The sequence below is a fragment of the Chiloscyllium plagiosum genome, chromosome 24, assembly GCF_004010195.1.
Source record: "Chiloscyllium plagiosum isolate BGI_BamShark_2017 chromosome 24, ASM401019v2, whole genome shotgun sequence".
In the NCBI taxonomy this organism is placed as follows: domain Eukaryota; kingdom Metazoa; phylum Chordata; class Chondrichthyes; order Orectolobiformes; family Hemiscylliidae; genus Chiloscyllium; species Chiloscyllium plagiosum.
In genome coordinates, this window is record NC_057733.1 from 43,979,791 (window position 1) to 43,998,869 (window position 19,079).

The 19,079-nt window shown below is 42.3% G+C and overlaps 2 protein-coding genes across 4 annotated transcripts in view; one reads left to right on the forward strand and one right to left on the reverse strand.

Annotated features, from left to right (window-relative positions):
- afmid (arylformamidase) overlaps window positions 1–16,268 on the reverse strand; it is a 47,285-nt gene extending 31,017 nt beyond the window's left edge. The window contains exons 1-2 of one of the 2 annotated variants that reach the window (XM_043714932.1): window positions 16,094–16,268; window positions 1,428–1,559 (exon numbers count right to left, since the gene is read on the reverse strand). The gene's annotated coding sequence lies outside the window, so the exon portion shown is untranslated. The remainder of the gene's footprint in view (window positions 1–1,427; window positions 1,560–16,093) is intronic. The other variant, XM_043714933.1, reaches the window with a different exon arrangement.
- Window positions 1–19,079, forward strand: part of tk1 (thymidine kinase 1, soluble) — a 29,611-nt gene that overhangs the window by 828 nt on the left and 9,704 nt on the right. Inside the window, exons 1-3 of one of the 2 annotated variants that reach the window (XM_043714934.1) lie at window positions 12,888–13,136; window positions 13,463–13,494; window positions 16,275–16,388. In XM_043714934.1, coding sequence (XP_043570869.1) covers window positions 13,071–13,136; window positions 13,463–13,494; window positions 16,275–16,388 — 212 coding nt within the window. In that variant the 5' untranslated portion in view covers window positions 12,888–13,070. Of the gene's footprint in view, window positions 1–12,887; window positions 13,137–13,462; window positions 13,495–16,274; window positions 16,389–19,079 lie in introns of those variants that run through there. The other variant, XM_043714935.1, reaches the window with a different exon arrangement.

Genomic DNA, 19,079 nt, shown 5'->3' on the forward strand with positions numbered 1-19,079 from the left:
CTGCATGCTTCAGATCTGAACAAACTTTCCCATCTAATGGCTGAACTACAGGTAAAGTACAGGTGTGGAAGTATAGGTTCTTCCACATTCAACAGAAATTTACCTGTACTTCCACACATGTCATCTACTGTATCCTTTGCACCTGATGTGGTCTCCTCTATATCGGGGAGACAGGACACCAACTTATGGATCATTTCAGAGAACATCTCTGGGACACCCACACCAAGCAAGCTCACTGCTCTGCGGCTGAACACGTTAACTCCCCCTCCAACTCCACCAATGATACGCAGGTCCTGGGCTGTCCTCCATTGCCAAAGCCTAACCACCACCCAATGCCTGTAGGAAGAATGCCTCATCTTCCACCTGCACCCACAGGGAATCAATGTGGCTTTCACTAGTTTCCTCATTTCCCCTCTCCCCCCCACCTTATCCCAGTCCCAAGCCACCAACTCGGCACTGCCCTCTTGACCTGTCCATCTTCCTTCCAACCTATCTGCACTACCCTCCTTTCCAACCTATCACCTTTTTCCACCACCATCTTCATGTACCTATCACATTCCCAGTTATCTTCACCCCAGCCCCACCCCCCCTCCCATTTATCTCATAGTCCCCCTGGCCCACAAGCCTGATGAAGGGCTTATGCCCAAAATGTCGAGTCTCCTGTTCCTCGAATGCTGCCTGACCTGCTGTGCTTTTCCAACTGGAGGAGGTGCATCTGTTTGCGAAATCCTCAGTATCCAGTGGGATGTTAAAGCATAAGATTTTATAAATACGATCAAAGCAAACATTATTCTGAATTCTATTTCTCAATTGAAGTAGATGAAACACCAAAGACAGACTTCACATATTTGTAGATTCTAGATGAAAGGAAACAAAACCTTCCTTTGCAATAATTTATCTCAACAAATACTTTGGTAGTTTGCTTTTCAAGATCAAAACTCGACAAAGCTCATATACAGCAGAGAAATGACCTGCCAGCATTGCTATCCAAAGCTCTCCAGCACTCCAATATGTTCTGGTTTCCCTCATGATTTATCCCTGAGTCACAATCAGTCTTCCTCTGCACCCTGCAGCTCCTGCAATCATCCCTCTCCCCTCTCTGCTCGCAATAATAACTTTCCAGCAGAGGCATTCCCAACCAATCTCTTAGTCTTACTGACTGATGGTGAGAAATTGTAGGAAAATTAGTACAAATCACACTGAGCACAAGATTCATGTAACCCAATTTCTATGAGCCTGGTCACCGCCCTCTGCTTTCACTCCCCTAATGAATTGCTTGTCCCGGTCTTAAGGCAACACAAAAAACAAAAGAATATCAAACAGGCAGCATCAGCTGTTGATGTTCACCAAAATTAAACAACCATGAATTTAAAACTCCTAGATCTCGCAGAAGAGACGATATGTGCAAGTCATAGGATTGCTCTTACCTGCTGCACTGACAGTTTGAACTTTGAAATGTCAACACTTGTGTAACTCCAGAGTAGCTATTCAGAGTCATGTGCTGTGATAGAAGAATGATGAAACCAAACCAACATCTGTTACAGCCCAGTCTTGATTACCTATAGAGGACAAACTAGCACTGCACTTACACCAAATCATGTTGCACTGAATCCACTTAGTATCCACAAAGGCAAACATAGAGAACCTTGCAAAGACTGGTCAACCATTGTCTATCTCACTGGCTTGAAAGTTCCCCGATGCAGTTCTTTTCCTTGTAGCTTGAGAGAAATTTCCTGCAACAGATAGGCATTTCTGTACTCAAATAAATGTCATGTGACAATATATGATGTGGAGGTACCAGTGTTGGATTGGGGTGAACAAAGTTTAAAATTCACACAACACCAGGTTATAGTCCAATAGGTTTATTTGGAAGTACAAGCTTTCAGAGCGCTGCTCCTTTGTCAGGCAGCTAGTGGGGCAGGATCATGGAACACAAAATTTATAGCAAACTGATGTGATGTATTGAATAATCCTAAATCGCTGTTAAGTCTTCAATCACATAGAATAGGGTTGCAGGTTTTGAATTTCTTTCAAGTCACATTCCTGTGATAACTTAAGGTTTATAAAAAAGTGACATATCAGTTTAAACAATGCATGAAAGGTGTGGGGTTAGAGTCTGTCTGTATCCCAAACTTGAGTCAGACTGATTCTATTCCCAAAGTAGGAATTTATAAAATGTCACATGGACTGACTGCCTACAGATTGTGTGCTTTTTTAACAAAAGAGAATGTATCTGCGAATACAAATCTGCAAATGCAAATAGACTGGTGTGTATGTGTGTGTGTGTATATGCCTGTGAGACAGTGTGCACTTGAATGTGAGTGTGGGTGTGTATATGGATGTGTCTGAGAGGGAGTGTGTGGAGATGAGAGGGTCTGTGTGGGTTTGATCGTGTGTAAGAGTGAGTGTGAATATGTGCTTGTGTTTACCCGAAGATCCGAGGCAGAATGTCCCTGACTGCTGAAGTGTTCCCTGACTGGGAGGGAACATCCCTGTCTGGCAATTGTTGTGCGGTGCCCATTCATCCGTTGTCTTGGCACTTGCTTTGTCTCGCCAATGTACCATGCCTTGGGGCATCTTTGTCCGCTACATATGAAATAGACAAGGTTGACCGGCTCACATGAGTTCATACTGCACACTTGGTGAGAGGTGTCCTCACATGTAATGGTAGTATCCATGTTGACACCCTGATATGTCTTGCAGTGGCTGCTATGACAGAATTGTATGGTATTGTAGTTGATGTTATGCTGAAGGCTGGGCAGTTTGCTGCAAACAATAGTCTCTCTAAGTCTGGCAGTTGTTTAAAGGCGAGAAGTGAAGGTGTAGGGAAGATCTTGGCAAGGTGCTCTTTGTCATTGATAGAGTATTGCAGGCTGCAAAGAACATGATGTAGTTCCTGCAATCCAGGCAAGTGCTGGACAATGAAGGGTATCCTATTGGTCGTATCCTTGTCTGCCTCCTGAGGAGTTCATTATGGTTTCTCGCTGTGGCATGTCGGAACTGGCAATCGATGAGTTGGGCTTGTTATCCTGTTCTTATGAGGATGACCTTTAGCATCTTCAGGTGTCCGTGGCGTTTCGCCTCTTCTGAGCAGATCCTGTACATGTGTAAGGCTTGTCTATGGGGGATGGCTGTTTTAATATGTTTCGGGTGGAAGCTAGAGAAGTGCAGCATTGTGTGACGTTATCTGTGGGTTTGCGGTAGAGTGAGGTTCTGAGGTGCCCCTCCTTGATGGAGATCCATGTGTCCAAGAATGAGACTGATACTAAAGATTAGTCCATGGTAAGTCTGATTAAACTTGTTGATATCACTGTGTAATTGTGGCTCCTCATCATGGGTGCAGAGGAGGAAAATGTCATCAATATATCTGGTATATAGTATTGGTTGGAGGTCATGTGCAGCACAGAAGTCTTGTTTGAACTTGTGCATGAAAATGTTGGCATATTGGGATTCAAATTTGGTCCCCATGGCTGTTCTGTGTGTCTGTCTGGGTGATGAAGTTCTGGGATTTACATATTAATGAATCAAAACCTGCAACCCTATTCTATGTGATTAAAGACATAACAGCAATCGAGGATTGTTCAATGCATTGCATCATTGTATGGCACTTTGATCTTATACTATAAATTCTGTGTCCTATGATCCTGTACACTAGCTACCTGATAAAGGAGCAGCACTCCGAAAGCTTGTACTTCCAAATAAACCTGTTAGACTATAACCTGGTGTTGTGTGATTTTCTTTCTTAACTATATGACGAAATAGATCATCTTGGGCAAAGGGAGGAAGGAAGTGGCAAAGCTTCCCACTCCTGGTCAGTATTGGAAAACACATGCATGAGAATAAGATGATGGCGTGTTTTGATAACCTGCTGATAAGCACTCTTTAACTCATTTGAAATGATGAGCTGGATCTGAAATTCAGGGCCTCATACAGTAACATTGATTTGGACACACTATGGTCAAAACTGGCATGTGTTTCAGCCATTTTCTGAGTGTCCAATACAATTTCTGGTTGGAATGCCTTCCATTGAATATGTGCTGCATCACTGTATAGTCCCTCAATATTTAGATTTAGATTAGATTACAGTGTGGAAACAGGCCCTTCGGCCCAACAAGTCCACACCGACCCGCCGAAGTGAAACCCACCCATACCCCTGCTTTCATCTCCTTTCATCTTGTGGATGTTAAATACAATTTATTTATTTATTTGTGGGTGTCACTGGCTGGGCCAGTATTTATTGCCCATTCCTAGTTGCCCTTGAGAAGGTGGTGGTGAGCTGCCTTCTTGAACTACTGCAGTCCATGTGCTGTGGGTTGACCCATAATACTGTTAGGGAGAGAATTCCAGGATTTTGATTAAGTAATGGTAACATTTTTCCAAGTCAAGATGGCGAATGGCTTGGCGGGGAACCTGAAGGCGGTGGCGTTCCCATACATTTGCTGCCCTTATCCTTCCAGATGGGAGTGGTCCTGGGTTTGGATGATCTGAGGATCTTTGATGAATTTCTACAGGGCATTTTGTAGACAGTACACACTGCTACTACTGAGTGTCGGTGGTGGAGTGAATGGATGCTTATGGAAGTAGTGCCTATCAAGCAGGGTGCTTTGTCCTGAATGGTCGAGAGTGTGGGGCTGGAAAAGCACAGCAGGTTAGGCAGAATCCAAGGAGCAGGAAAATCGACGAAAATGTTTTTCCAGCCCCACACTCTTGACTCTAATCTCCAACATCTGCACTCCTCACTTTCGCCTTGTCCTGGATGGTGTCAGCTTCTTCAGTGTTGTTGGGGCTGCACCCATCCAGGCAAGCGGGGAGTATTCCATCACACTCCTGACTTGTGCCTTATAGATTATGGACAGCCTTTGGGGAGTCAGGAGATGCATGAATCGCTGCAGTATTCCTAGCCTCTGACCTGCTCTTGTAGCCACTGAGTTTATGTGGTCAGTCCAGTTAAGTTTCTGATCAATGATAACTCCCAGGATGTTGATAGTGGGATATTCAGTGATGGTAACACTAATTAATGTCATAGGGCAGTGGTTAGATTATTTCTTATTGGTGATAGTCTTAGCCTGGCTTTTTAGTGACATGAATGTTACTTGCCACTTATCAGCCCCACCCTGAATATTGTCCAGAGCTGCTTGTATTTGGACACGGACTGTTTCAGTATTTGAGGAATCATGAACAGTGCTGAACATTGTGCAATCATCGGCAAACATCCTCACTTTTGACCTTATGATGACGGGAAGGTCATCGATGAAGCAACTGAAGATGGTTGGGCCTAGCACACTATCCTGAGGGACCCCTGGAGCTGAGATGACTGACCCCCAACAACCATAACTGTCTTCCTATGTGTCAGGTATGACTCCAATCACTGGAGAGTTTGCCCCTGATACCCATTGATTCCAGTTTTGCTAGGGCTCCTTGATGCCACACTTGGTCGAATGCAACCCTGATGTCAAGGGCTGTGATTCTCACCTTACATCTGAATTCAGCTCTTTTGTCCATGTTTGAACCAAAGCTGTAATGAGGTCAGGAGCTGAGTGGCCCTGGCGGATCCCAAACTAGGCATCATGGAGCAAGTTACTGCTGAGCAGGTGCTGCTTGATAGCACAGTTGATGACACCTTCCATCACTTTAATAATCAAGAGTAGACTGATGGGATGGAAATTGGCCAGGTTAGATTTGTCTTGTTTTTATGTACAGGATATATCTGAGCAATTTTCCACATTGTTGGGTAGATACCAGTGTTATAACTGTACTGGAACAGATTGGCTAGAGGAGTGGCAAATTCTGGAGCACAAGTCTTCAGTACTATTTCAGAACATTGTCAGGGCCCATAGCCTTTGCAGTATCCAGTGTCTCCAAGCATTTCTTAATATCAGGTGGAGTGAATCGAATTTTCTGAAGACTGGTATTTGTAATTCTAGGGACTAATGGAGGATGCTGAGATGAATCATCCACTTAGCACTTATGACTGAAGATTGCTGTGAGTGCTTCAGCCTTAATTTTTTGCATTGATATGCTGGGCTCTTCCATCATTGAGAATGGAGATATTTGTGGAGCCTCTTCTTCCAGTGAGTTGTTTAATTGTCCACCACCTTTCACGACTGGATGTGGCAGGACTGCAGAGCTTAGATCTGATCTGTTAATTGTGGCATTGTTTTGCTCTGTCACTTGTTGCTTATGCAGTTTGGCATGCAAGAAGTTCTGATTGGTAGTTTCACCAGGTTGAAACCTCATTTTCTGGTATGCCTGGTGCTGCTACTGGCATATCCTCCTGCACTCTCCATTGAACGAAGGTTGCTTCCCAGGTTTGATGGTAATGGTTAAATGGGGGTATGCTGGGCCATGATTGTGCTGGAGTACAATTCTGCTGCTGTTGATGGCCCACAGCGCCTCATTGATGTCTAGTCTTGAGTTGGTAGATCTGTTTGAAGTCTGTCCTATTTAACACGGTGATAGTGCCACACAACATGATGGAGGTTATTCTCAATGTGAAGGTGGGACTTCGTCTCCACAGGACGGTGCAGTGGTTGTTCTTACCAATACTGTCATGGTCAGATGCACCTACATCTGGGAGATTGGTGAGGATGAGGTTAAGTATGTTTTCCCTGTTGTTGGTTCCCTCATCACCTACCACAGACCCAGTTAAGCAGCTATGTCCTTTAGGATCTGACCAGCTCGATCAGTTGTACTGCTACCAAGCCACTTTTGATGGTGGACATTGAAATCCCCCACCCAGAGTACATTTTGTGCCCTTGCCGTGCTCAATGCTTCCTCCAAGTGTTGCTCAGCATGGAAAAGTGTTGGTTCATCAGCTGAGAGAGGACAGTACATGGTAATCAGTAGGTGGCTTCCTTGCCCATGTTTAACTTGAAGCCATGAGACTGCATGGGGGTCCAGGGTCAATGTTGACGACTCCCAGGGCAACTCCCTGCTGAATGTATACCACTGTGCCACCATCTTTGCTAGATCTATCTGCTGCTGGGGCAGGGCATGGTGATGGTGGTCTCTGGGACGTTATCTCGAAGGTATGATTCTGTGAGTATGATTATGTCAGGCTGTTGCTTGACTAATGTGTGAGACAGCTCTCCCAAATGTGGCACCAACCCCCAGGACTTTGCAGTTCGACAGGGCTATTTCTGCTGTTGTCTTTTCCGATGCGTAGGTCAATTCTAGATGATCTGTCTGGTTTCAATTCTTTGGGATTTTGTAGCGATTGGTACAACTGATTGGCTTGCTAAGCCATTTCAGAAGGCAGTTGAGAGTCAATCACAATACTGTGGGTCTGGAGTCACATGTAGGCCAGACCAGGTGAAGATGGCAAATTTCCTTTCCTGAGGACATTAGTGAACCAGATGGGTTTTTCTGACAATCGACAATGGTTTCGTGGTCATCAGTAAATTCTTAATTCCATATTTATTTTTTATTGAATTCAAATTCTACATCTGCCATGGTGAGATTCAAATTCTGATTCCCAGAACACGAGCTGAGTTTCTGGATTAAGAATCTCGCAATAATACCACTAGGCCATTGCCTTCCCTTCTTAAGTATTTCCCCTCCTTTGTCTCCAAACATCCAAATCCAAAATTCATTTTAGTTTAATTCTTACCCTTCTCACCAATAATTCTTTGCAGAGTTCTGAGGGTTCCCATGCACAACTGCAACCTACACCTGCATAATGACTGTCTGGCCAGCAGAAAACCTGTCCTATTATGTTTCTTTCCAAAACCTACCTGCATTTTCGTGTTCTCCTGCACATTGGACAAAATTACTACATACTGAGAATCACAATTCTTGTTTGAAATGTTATAATTTTCCTCAAATTTTCTTTCTGGAAAATGCATTGCTATATCCATTACTGTAAGGGTGTACTGATGTCTCACTTTTATTTTCGATAATGGTCCTGCACAATCTATTAGCACTTTACTGAATGGTTCTTCATATACTGGTATGGATATTAAAGGTGTTGGTTTGTGTAGATAATAAGATTTCCCTACTACTTGACATGCATGACTTGTTCCACTAAACTGCACGACATTGCTATGAAGTCTCAGCCATGTAAAATATCTATTTGCCAATACTTCAGTTTTCCTTATTACTCTATTACCTGCCATAGGAATGTCACATGCTACTTGCACTGTTTCCTTATGATATTTGGGCAATACCACGATCCAGTTAACAACCATCCATGCCTCATCCACAGATCTGTGAGAGTGTCTCCATTTCTTTTCAGAACTCTGCTTTTAATGTAATAGCACTCTGGATCTCCTTCAGCTTCAGCTTCAGTTTAAGTGTATCAAATCATTTAACTCCGGATATCCTTACTGAGTCTCAATTAAAGAAGACACGCCAAACACTTCTTTTGAATTATCCCCTTCCTTAAAGAATGTTTTGGCAATCCTAACATCTGCTTTTGGTATTACTTTAGCATCTGGTGATGGACTCTGTTGGGCCATTGCTCTGGTCACCACACATGATGGAGAAGTACTTGGAATGTGTTCCTGTAACTACTGTATTCTGTCTTCTCAACCATATTCGGAATTCCATGATGATGAGTGAAACTATAAACTTTATTCCAGCCAAAAGGGAGGAAGATTTGAAATTCTTTCAAGGAAATGATTTTGCTTTTTATGTGATTTCAACTTCTAATGCTTAATGCTGTTTGTTGAAATTACTTTGCTTCACGATTTCAACTCAGATTGTTCCTTAAATTTCAGAACCTTTCCTGTATGATATAGGAACCAACTTAAATGTACCCAGAATAACCTGTTTTTATATCACTGCAATGCATAGAAACCTCCTCTGCTGGTGAAATATACATTTCCTGTCCTATATTATGAACTGGACCAGAAAGGTTGACTGGCTTTTGCCCAAAACGTCGATTTCGCTGCTCCTTGGATGCTGCCTGAACTGCTGTGCTCTTCCAGCACCACTAATCCAGAATCTGCTTTCTCTCCACAGATGCTGCCAGACCTGCCAGGTTTCACCAGAATTTCTGTTTTTGTTTCCTGTCCTCTACCTGTCAACTTTCTCTGCATGGGCAGCAGTCAGATCTTTGTGGCCTCAAATTCTCACTTGGTTCAATATTTTATCAAATAATATGAAGAATGCCTCCGCATTCATTTCCTCAAGTTTTGGTAGGGACAGTGTAAACTTAGGAGAAAGTGAGGACTGCAGATGCTGGAGATCAGAGCTTAAAAATGTGTTGCTGGAAAAGCACAACAGGTCAAGCAGCATCAAAGAAACAGGAGAATCGACGTTTCGGGCATAAGCCCTTCTTCAGGAATGAAGAAGAATTCCTGAATTCCTGAAGAAGGGCTTATGCCCGAAATGTCGATTCTCCTGTTCCACAGTATAAACTTAAGCAATTCCCACAATTTGGATTATGACTAGGGTTTTCCACATCAGAGTCTGCATCAGCTTCTGATGTCTCTTTTTTTAAACCACATCACTTTAAGTTTATACTTTTGTTCTCTCTCATCTCTTTTCTCTTTACCTTTTCGCTTTCTATTCCAGTGTTCCCATTTCCAATTCCAATACTTTTTCATTGTCTGACTCAAACTGTTTCATTCGTTTTCTTCAAGATCAAACTGCCTTAACAGTAACTCAGTGTTAACTGACACCAATGTCTCACTACTTGGAGTGTCTCTGTTGTATTTGTACAAAACTGAATTGCGGTGCTCAAACCTATCACTGCTTTCTTAGCCCTGGCAGGCAACTGCACATCTAACATACTTGCCAGTTTGATTAATTTGACTTTTGAGGTCTCTCTTGAAGTTCATCTGAGATAGCTTTTCTACCTGCTGGAAAAGCTTTGCAGATTCTACCGCCATTTTACTTTTTTTAGTGCAAAACCTGGAGTATATCCTTTTTCCCTTACACTAACTCCATATTCAATCTTCGTCCTGACTCACTGCGGTATTCCCCTGGAAATCAAGCCCTATCACCCGACGGAGTGTGCTAGGACTTGCTGCCAGTGGTGAACACTGCAGGGACTGCTGAATATCATGAGTGGTGTAGCTAATGTTGTCCCATTATTTAAGATGAATAGAAGGGATAATCCAGGAAATTATACACCTGTGAGCCTCATGTCAGTTGTAGGGAAATTATTGGAAAAGATTGTCAGGGACAAGATCTGTGTGCATTTACAAGCAAATTGACTTATAACTGACAGACAACCTGGTTTTGTGCAGGGGAGGTCGTGCCTCACTAACTTGATTGGATTTTTTGAGGAGGTGATGAAGATGATTGATGAGAGAAAAGTAGTTGATGTTGCCTACATGGACTTCAGCGAAGTCTTTGGCTTTGATCTTTATGTCATCATTGTCTACAGGAATAGTGTCAAAAGACTGGAAGATAGCAAATGTTGTCGCCTTGTTCAAAAAGGGGAGTAGAGACAATCCTGGTAATTATTGACCAGTTAGCCTTACTTTGGTTGTGGGTAAAGTGTTGGAAAGGGTTATAAGAGATAGAATTTATAATTGCTAGAAAGGAACAAGTTGGTTAGGATAGCCAGCATAATTTTGTGAAGAGTAGGTCATGCCTCACAAACCTTATTAAGTTCTTTGAGAAGGTGACCAAGCAGGTGGATAACGGTAAACGGTGTATATGAATTTCAGTAAGGTATTTGATTAGGTTCTCCATGGCAGGCTATTGCACAAAATATGGAGGCTTGGGATTGAGGATGATTTAACGGTTTGGATCAGAATTTGGCTAGCTGAAAGAAGACAGAGGTTGGTGGTTGTTGGGAAATGTTCATCCTGGAATTCAGTTATGAGTGATGTACCACAAGGATCTGTTTTGAGTCCATGGCTGTTCATCATTTTTACAAATGACCTGGATGAGGGCAGAGAAGGATGGGTTAGTAAATTTACGAATGACACGAAAGTCGGTAGAGTTGTGGATAGTGACATAGATAAGACGCAGAAATGGGCTGAGAGGTGGCAAGTGGAATTTAATGCAGAAAAGTGGGAGGTGATTCACTTTGGAAAGACTAACAGGAATAAAAAATACTGGGTTAATGGTAAGATTCTTGGTTGTGTAGATGAGCAGATAGATCTTGATGTCCAGGTACATAGATCCTTGAAATTTTCCACCCAGGTTGATAGGGTAGTTAAAAAACGTATGGTGTGATAGCTTTTATTGGTGGAGGGATTGAATTTCAGAACCACGAGGTCATGCAGCCATACAAAACTCAGGTGCGGCCACACTTGGAGTATTGCTTACAGTTCTGGTCACCGCATTAAAGGAAGGATGTGGAAGCTTTGGAAAGGAGATTTACTAGGATGTTGCCTGGTATGGAGGGAAGGTCTTACAAGGAAATGCTGAGGGACTTGAGGCTGTTTTCGCAAGAGAGAAGAAGGTTGAGAAATGACTTAATTGAGACATATAAGATAATCAGAGGGTAGATTGGGTGGACAGTGAGAGTCTTTTTCCTCAGATGGTGATGGCTAGCATGAGGGGACATAGCATTAAACTGAGGGGTGATAGATATAGGACAGATGTCAGAGGCAGTTTCTTTACTCAAAGAGTAGTAGAGGTGTGAAACACACTGCCTGTAACAGTAGTAGACTTGCCAACTTTAAGGGCATTTAATGGTCATTGTATAGGCACATGGACAAGAAAGGAATAGTGTAGGTTAGATGGGCTTCAGATTGGTTTCACAGATTGGCGCAACATTGAGGGCTGAAGCGCCTGTATTGCACTGTTATGTTCTATGTCTTTGTCAAGGTCCCTCATAGCAGATTGGTTCAAAAGGTGAAGTCACATGGTATCAGGGGTGAGCTGGCAAGATGCATACAGAATTGGATCAGTCATAGGAGACAGATGGTAGCAGTGGAAGGATGCTGGTGACTACTGGTTTGCAGATGATACAAAGATTGGTGGATTTGTGGATAGTGAAGAGGATTGTTAGAGGATACGGCAGGATATAGATCAATTGAAGCCATGGGCAAAAAAATGGCAAATTGAGGTTAATCTGGACAAATATGAGATGATGCATTTTGGAAGGTCAAGTACAGGTGGAAAAATACAGTAAATGTATATTTCCAGAAGAGAACTGATGTACAGAGGGATCTGGGTATGCAGGTCCGACAGATTAGGTTAGATTTCCTGCAGTGTGGAAACAGGCCCTTCGGCCCAACAGGTCCACACCGACCCTCCAAAGAGTAACCCACCTAGTCCCATTTCCCTCTGACTAATGCACCTAACACTATGGGCAATTTGCCTGACCTGCACATCTTTGAACTGTGGGAGGAAACCGGAGCTCCCGGAGAAAACCCACGCAGACACAGGGAGAATATGCAAACTCCACACAGTCGCTGAGGCTGGTGCTGTGAGGCAGCAGTGCTAACCACTGAGCCACCAGGTTCACGGTGTGGGGGTGGGGGCGGCGTTAGGGGGCACAGTTTAAAAGAGATGTGCCAGGCATGTTTTTCACACCAGAGTGGTGAGTGCCTGTAATGCACTGCCAGAGGAGGTGGTGGAAGCAGACCCATTCAAGAAGCACCAGGACAATACATTGAATATGAAGAGAATAGAGGGATAAGGATCCTGTAAGTGACGACAGTTTTATTATAGGAGGGCAAAAAGTGTGGGCGCAAGTTTGGAGGGCCGAAGGGCCTGTTCCTGAGATGTATTGTTCTTTGTGTAAGTAATATTATTTGATTTGAGGACGATATGTTTCAGTTGTTGTGATATGAAGAACTTCATTTTGGGAAATGCTGTTTTCTTAAACCTGTATTTCTTCTACAATCTCATCTCTGGCTCTAGTTTTTTTTACTGTTTCAACTGAACATCTACATATCAGTGAAGGAAGTCTATTGGCTTGCTCAGCCCACGTGACAACAAATTGTCACTTTCCCTTCCTGACGCAATTTTGGCGGGGATATTAAATTTGAAAACGCTTCCTTCTTTCCTGCTGTCTGTCTCTCTTTCAGCTGATAGTCTCTCTTCCATCTTTCTCTTTTATTTCATTTTCTGGGGATTTTTTTTTTGTTTTTCCCTCCGCAATCTTTCTATTTATATAAGTTAATATTCCTATAACTGTATATATTTTACTTTCTGATACAATGAACTGTTTGTACACCCCAGAAATCACACCTACATCTCCGCGTAAAGTGAAGGGTCAGATTCAGGTAAGAGGGAAAAGTACACGCTGATAATACTTCAAAATAATCAAGGACACTTTTAAAAAAAAAACTTAAGTAGAATCTCCTAGAAGAGATACGCAGCTTTGTAGAGATTGTTTGAAAATGGTTGTTTTTTTTCCCACTCTGAATCTGTAGTAAATATGCAGAAACTGACCGATATTGAACTTGATGCGGGTACGATTTTTGAGACATTGTTTCTGCAATCGTTTTGATTTTTCATGTTTCCGATCCTATTTCCTGCATCTCGCCAAAGGGCGCCACTATCAGCCAATTGATCCTAAGGATGTTTCGTTTCTTTTTGCGATTTGCAGATCATCTTCGGACCGATGTTCTCGGGGAAAAGGTAACAGATCTAACTTTGCACGTTTTTGTAAAATAGGAGCTTTAGATCGACATGTTCTGCTGTAAATTTGTTGGTGAAGTCCTTGTTGCTTGGCGCCAACTCTTTGTTTCCGCTTAACTGTGTTCCGCAGTTTCAGACCCGCTTCTACCCGGGACCAAGACATCAGAGTAAACTGTATTTAAATCCACACTTTATTTCTGTCTGCTGTACATCCAGCACTGGGATATCCCCGCGATTACCCTCCCTTTGAGCAGAGTATCCTTTTGTTATCTCTGCTCGGAAACAATTGAATGTTTCCAATCCGCCAATCTCTCTCCATGTTCCATCTGCCCTGACATGTTGCCTACATTTTGGGAGGTCTTGATCACTTTTTTTTTGTGCATTCTGTCTAAGTTATTGACTGAGAGGAATTAACTTGCATTTGTATAGAGCCTTAACTTAAACGTCCCAAGGCGCTTTTGCTGATCATTTTGAAACAAAATCTAGCACCCCAGGAGGATGTAAGGAGAGGTGACCAAGTGCTTTTTTTTTGTCCGATATGTTTTTGAAGAAGTCTTCAAGGAGAAAAAAGACTTTGAGAGGTTTGGGAAGGGAAGTTCAGTTCTTAGGGCAGGCCTGCACTTGGAGTCAGTTGTGACATCAGGAATGCGAAACTGTTTGCCTCAGCTGTTCACAGTTACCAGGGAGTGGGTGGCAAGGCCCTGGGGTTTGTAGTAGTTGGGAGTGAAGGTTTCGGCTTTACTAAAAAACATCATTGGAGGAAATTTCAACTCATTCAGTACTGGCTGTCAGGTAATTTAGTGGCCCCCAAAACTTTTCGCACTCTGGCCTAAAATTATGGCTTGGAAGTTATTGTGGCAGTTCAGAAAACTTGGAAGTTCCATGGTCACTGGCACTACCTTTAGGTCAGGACTCTAAAACATCAAATTGTGATCCCTGCATGGGTTCTCAACCCCCCATTTTGGAAAGCCCTGAGACTGGGAGAGAGCTGATGACGAGGTAGAGCTGGATGTATTCAGTGTAGGTGTGGAAGTGAGATTATTTGGGGTTATGGTGTCTTAACAGTATGTAGCAGAGATATTGGAAAGGAACAGAGACCAATCTGATATGGGAAACAAAATGTAGTGGTGCAGGAGCAGAAAGAGAAGCCAATTGTGCTTCACAGACTTGCACCACATAGGAATGGGACCAGGCAAAGTGTACCCAGCTGGATAGCAGTGAGGGGAAAGCTTTGTAGGAGACCAGTGTCACAGGCCTGTTGAGAAAAATGGGGAGGAATAATTCACCTTTTGTCAAAGCCACATAAGATGTAATTTTGAGACTTTGATAAAAGCTGTCTCGATGCAATGTCAGGGGCTGAAACCTGATTTGGTGGGATTCCAAAAGCATGGAATTCCTGGGAAAGTGGGTCAGAATTTGGCATCTTCAAGAACTTTGGAGAGATATGGAATACAGGTTTTTAAAGACACTGGTGGGGTATGTGTAAATGGTCAGTTTTTTGCAAAGAGGGATGCTTAATTAGCAGCAACAGTCTGCCTTAGCAGTAGCCACTAGCTAATGTGGGAGCAGCATGGGAAGTTGGATGGTCAACAGTTTAGTGGGAATAGGGGTTCTGAGAGCAGGAGGTACATTTCATGAGCAAAGTGAAGGTCACTATGGAGAGTTGATTAAGAGATGGGAGAGAAACTACAAATGGAAACTAGTTTAGAGCATTAGATTTAGAATTTATTGTCATGTGTACTCCAGTACAGGAGTACAGTGAAAGGTGTCTAATGTTACCACTCATGGCACAATCTTGGGTACAAAGGTAGCCAAAGATACAAACAGTTTGCATACAAAGTACTATAAGAATTAAAGTTTAAAAAAAAGTTAAACATTACCTTCATAGAATCAGTAGAAAAATAAAGAAATGTGGTGATCATCTGAAAACATTTTTCCCAAGTGGGCTCAGGTCAGATGGAAAAACATCTGTGCAATTTTTGCATATTAGTTTAACACCTCATTGGAAAGACAGCACCCCCAACAGTACAGCACTTACTCAGTATCTCGCTGGGATGTCCATTTGGAATGTGTGTTCAACGCATCACCATCTGACTGAAGTGGAAATCCCACAAGTGACCTTAAACTTTCATTTACCATCAGTTTCCAAACCTGCATTTCCAAACCAGTTTTCTCTCTCATTACAAATAGCACACAAAAACAATCCATTCCTTAGTTGATGAGATTATGATTAAAATCTTCAAATAAATCAACTGTTAAGTTATCATATGCATCGAAAACAGCATATTCAAAAGTTTTACAAATCTAGAATGATATCACTGATATTACCCATATTATAGTAACTGTCTGAATAGCTTTACATTCCATCTCCTTTTATAAAGCAGGAAAGTGGATTATAAGCACCAAGGATATAAAGATCATTGTGTGTGTATATATAGAGATTAACAATTAGTTCAAGCTGTTAGAACGAGGCTTGACTTCAGAATAGAGTGACCTACTGCTCGATATTTTGAGAATTGAGTATTTTTGGTGGTGAGTTGCCTGTTAAAGTTTGCCCTTGCTATTTCTTTTCCCATGCTGAGTCGGCTCTGAATCTCACCTGCTTCGTTTAGAGGGAAGTTGATTAGCTGCCTTTTTTGGAATTTCTGGGGTTGGGGGAGTGGAATTCTCTCTTTGATGAAGATTGAGAACACTTCCCTGCAGTTTCAGCACAGATTTCTTCAGGAGTCAACGTCACAACGTGTAGCTCTGATGGAACTTATTTTCTCTTTCCACTGCAGCACGGAACTAATGCGCCGGGTGAGAAGGTTTCAGATTGCTCAATACCAATGTCTTGTGGTAAAGTATGCAAAGGATATTCGATATAGTAAAGAGGATCTGGCTACACATGACAAGTGAGTCTGATAAATGAGAGTTGCAGCACTAAGTGGGTACTGCAATCTATATTTAACCGTTAGCAAGGAGTTTACTGCAAATTTCAGCTTATTTCATGCCCCTTGTAAGTGACAAGAAACACTTGCTAACACTGCTATGACTTTTCTGAGCAGCAATTCCTTTGAACTACATGGGTACTTTCTTAAAAAGTCCCTCATTCCCAGGTAATCCACACAATCTCAATGAGCTGCCATTTCACCAGCTAATACCCACTAAATGATTATTGCTTGTAAATTCCCTCATTTGCCTTCCAAGGGATAACTTTGGTGAGATTTTTGAATCAACCATTGAATTAACTCTCTGTAGTTTTTGTGATATGTGGTTGTGGTTAATTGCTGGTCTGAATTTTGATCCTTGTTCCTCTATTACATTTGTGGACATATCTTTCCCCAGCAAGAAGTGGATTTGGGTTCATGGAGTATGAGGGTTACATGAGGGTTCTGATCTACAACAGTCAAGGGTCATGGGGCCAGACAAGAAAGTGGAGTTAAGGCTGCAATCAGATCAACCATAATCTTATTAAATGGGGGAAACATGCACACTCCTGATCTTATTAGTCACCTCTGAACTAATTTTAAGTTCATTGAAATCTTCTTACAGTCAGGTAGCCACAACCTGAAGTTAAACAAAACCCCAAAGAACTGAAGATGCAGGAAATCAAACAAAAACTGAAGTTGCTGGCAAAACTCAACAAGTCAGTCAGCATTCGTAGAGAAAAAGCAGAACTAATGTTTTAGATCTAGTGACCCTTCTTCAGAGTTTCCAGCATCCGCAATCGTTTGGGTTTTTTTTGTTTATTCATGACATTTCTCAGCTGGCTGATTTTTGTTTGCATATAATCCTCTACTCTTCCATCCATTTGATTAAGTTCTCGCCTATTCCTTTCCTCCCTTCCTTGGTTTCTCTTCTCTGTTGAGAAGTCGATCTTTAGTGCAATCAACCACACCCTTCTTTGGTTTTTAAAATCTGCATGGGCACTGAACGAATGTACTCTAGAGACCTCACGTCTGCAAAAAAAAGGCAAATATGGTGGTTTTTAAAAAAAACTAAGTAAGATTTCCCTCCTGTATTATTTGCGCTACATCTCATTGGGAGTGGGAAAATAATAGAGTTTGATTGGAGGAACAGTGAGTGTGAGAGAGGAGCAGTAAGCACAGGAAAGAGAAAATCTATGATTGGTGGAAGTAGACCAGTTTTTCTGGCTGTCTTGGTGCCACAATGCAGGAGAGTTTTGGCTGCACCATTTCCAATGGGACTGAGGAGAAAAATGGGAGGAAAGGTGACTGCAAACTTATCAACCAGGCTGGAATCAGGGCATGCCAGAAATGTGAATATAGACCCAACCACATACGAATATGGACCCAGCTGCCCCCTCATGCTGGGGTTGGAGAACTTGGCAGACCTTTTGCCTTGTGACAGTGACAACTTCAGGCTGCATTTGCAGGATGCCCATTTGAAGCGAGCTGAGAAATGGAGAACATTTGCAAAAAAGTGCATGCAATTGGGGACTGGGCCCACGAAGCAGCAGCTGGTTATTGGCAGGGGATTCAAGTCCCCGAGAGAGAGAGTTGTTGTCTGGTAAATGTCAATTTTAACTTGCTTCCAAAAGCTAATCCTGCAAAAGAATAATGTTCTTTGGTCAGTCCAATCTCTACCTCATTAAAGTTCAGATCAGGTGAGGAGGTGCTCGGGAAAACGTGAATTACATTATTTGTTATCTGATGGTTACTTGGTGCTGCAGAACTAATTTGTATGGATTCCCCTTGTGGTATAGTTGGACCTTTTGGAAGTCTGTATCCTGACGTATTCATTTTAGACAGAAGTATTGAGGATAAAAAAACTTGAAATTAGCAGAACAAGGCCAAAGAACGCTGCAGACTACGAATTACTTGAAATTAATTTTTAAAAAGAGCCGTATTTGAACTTGTCTATCCAAAGAAAAAAGTCTGCAGCGAAAAATACAATGCAAATCCACCGTGTAACCTCATCACCCAATAGAGGAGTTAGTGAAAATGAAAAAGCAACTCTTGAAACCGACATGTAGTCCTTGAGAAAATCTCTCTGAAGATGAAAAAATTGGCTATCTCGCATGGCATGGCATCTGTTGTTCAGACTGTTATAATTGCTCTCATTTAATAAATGCTAGAGAATCCCCAGAATGGTTTCTATTCCCAACTCACACAGCTCTCTGAAGCCACCTTCTCTTCATCTACACTCTGCCCCTTGGCAATACCATCCGTTGGGGAGAGATGCCAAATACCTGTCTCGAATTCTGTGTTCAGAAGTACAATTGATCTTTATTTGAGGTCTTTACCAAACGTGTGGGAAAGGTTAGAGACCAGTCTGAATCTGGCCTTCAACATGTACTCAGTCACCTTTTTAACTACTCCTCCGATCAGAAGAGAAGTCAATGAGGCTCTCGTTTCTCCAGTAAGATACAGCATTTTTATATATTTCTCATTACAATAATTACATGCAATATTGTCCTTGTTCCTTCTCCTTTAATCTATACATCCAATCCTGTGAAATACCTGACCAATGATGGACAGCCCTAGGTTTCCCATGTCCTCATGATGTTTACCAATTATTGTAATCATCAGGCCTTGGAATCTTACAATGTATCCCATTAATTCACATTCCAAAGTTAATGG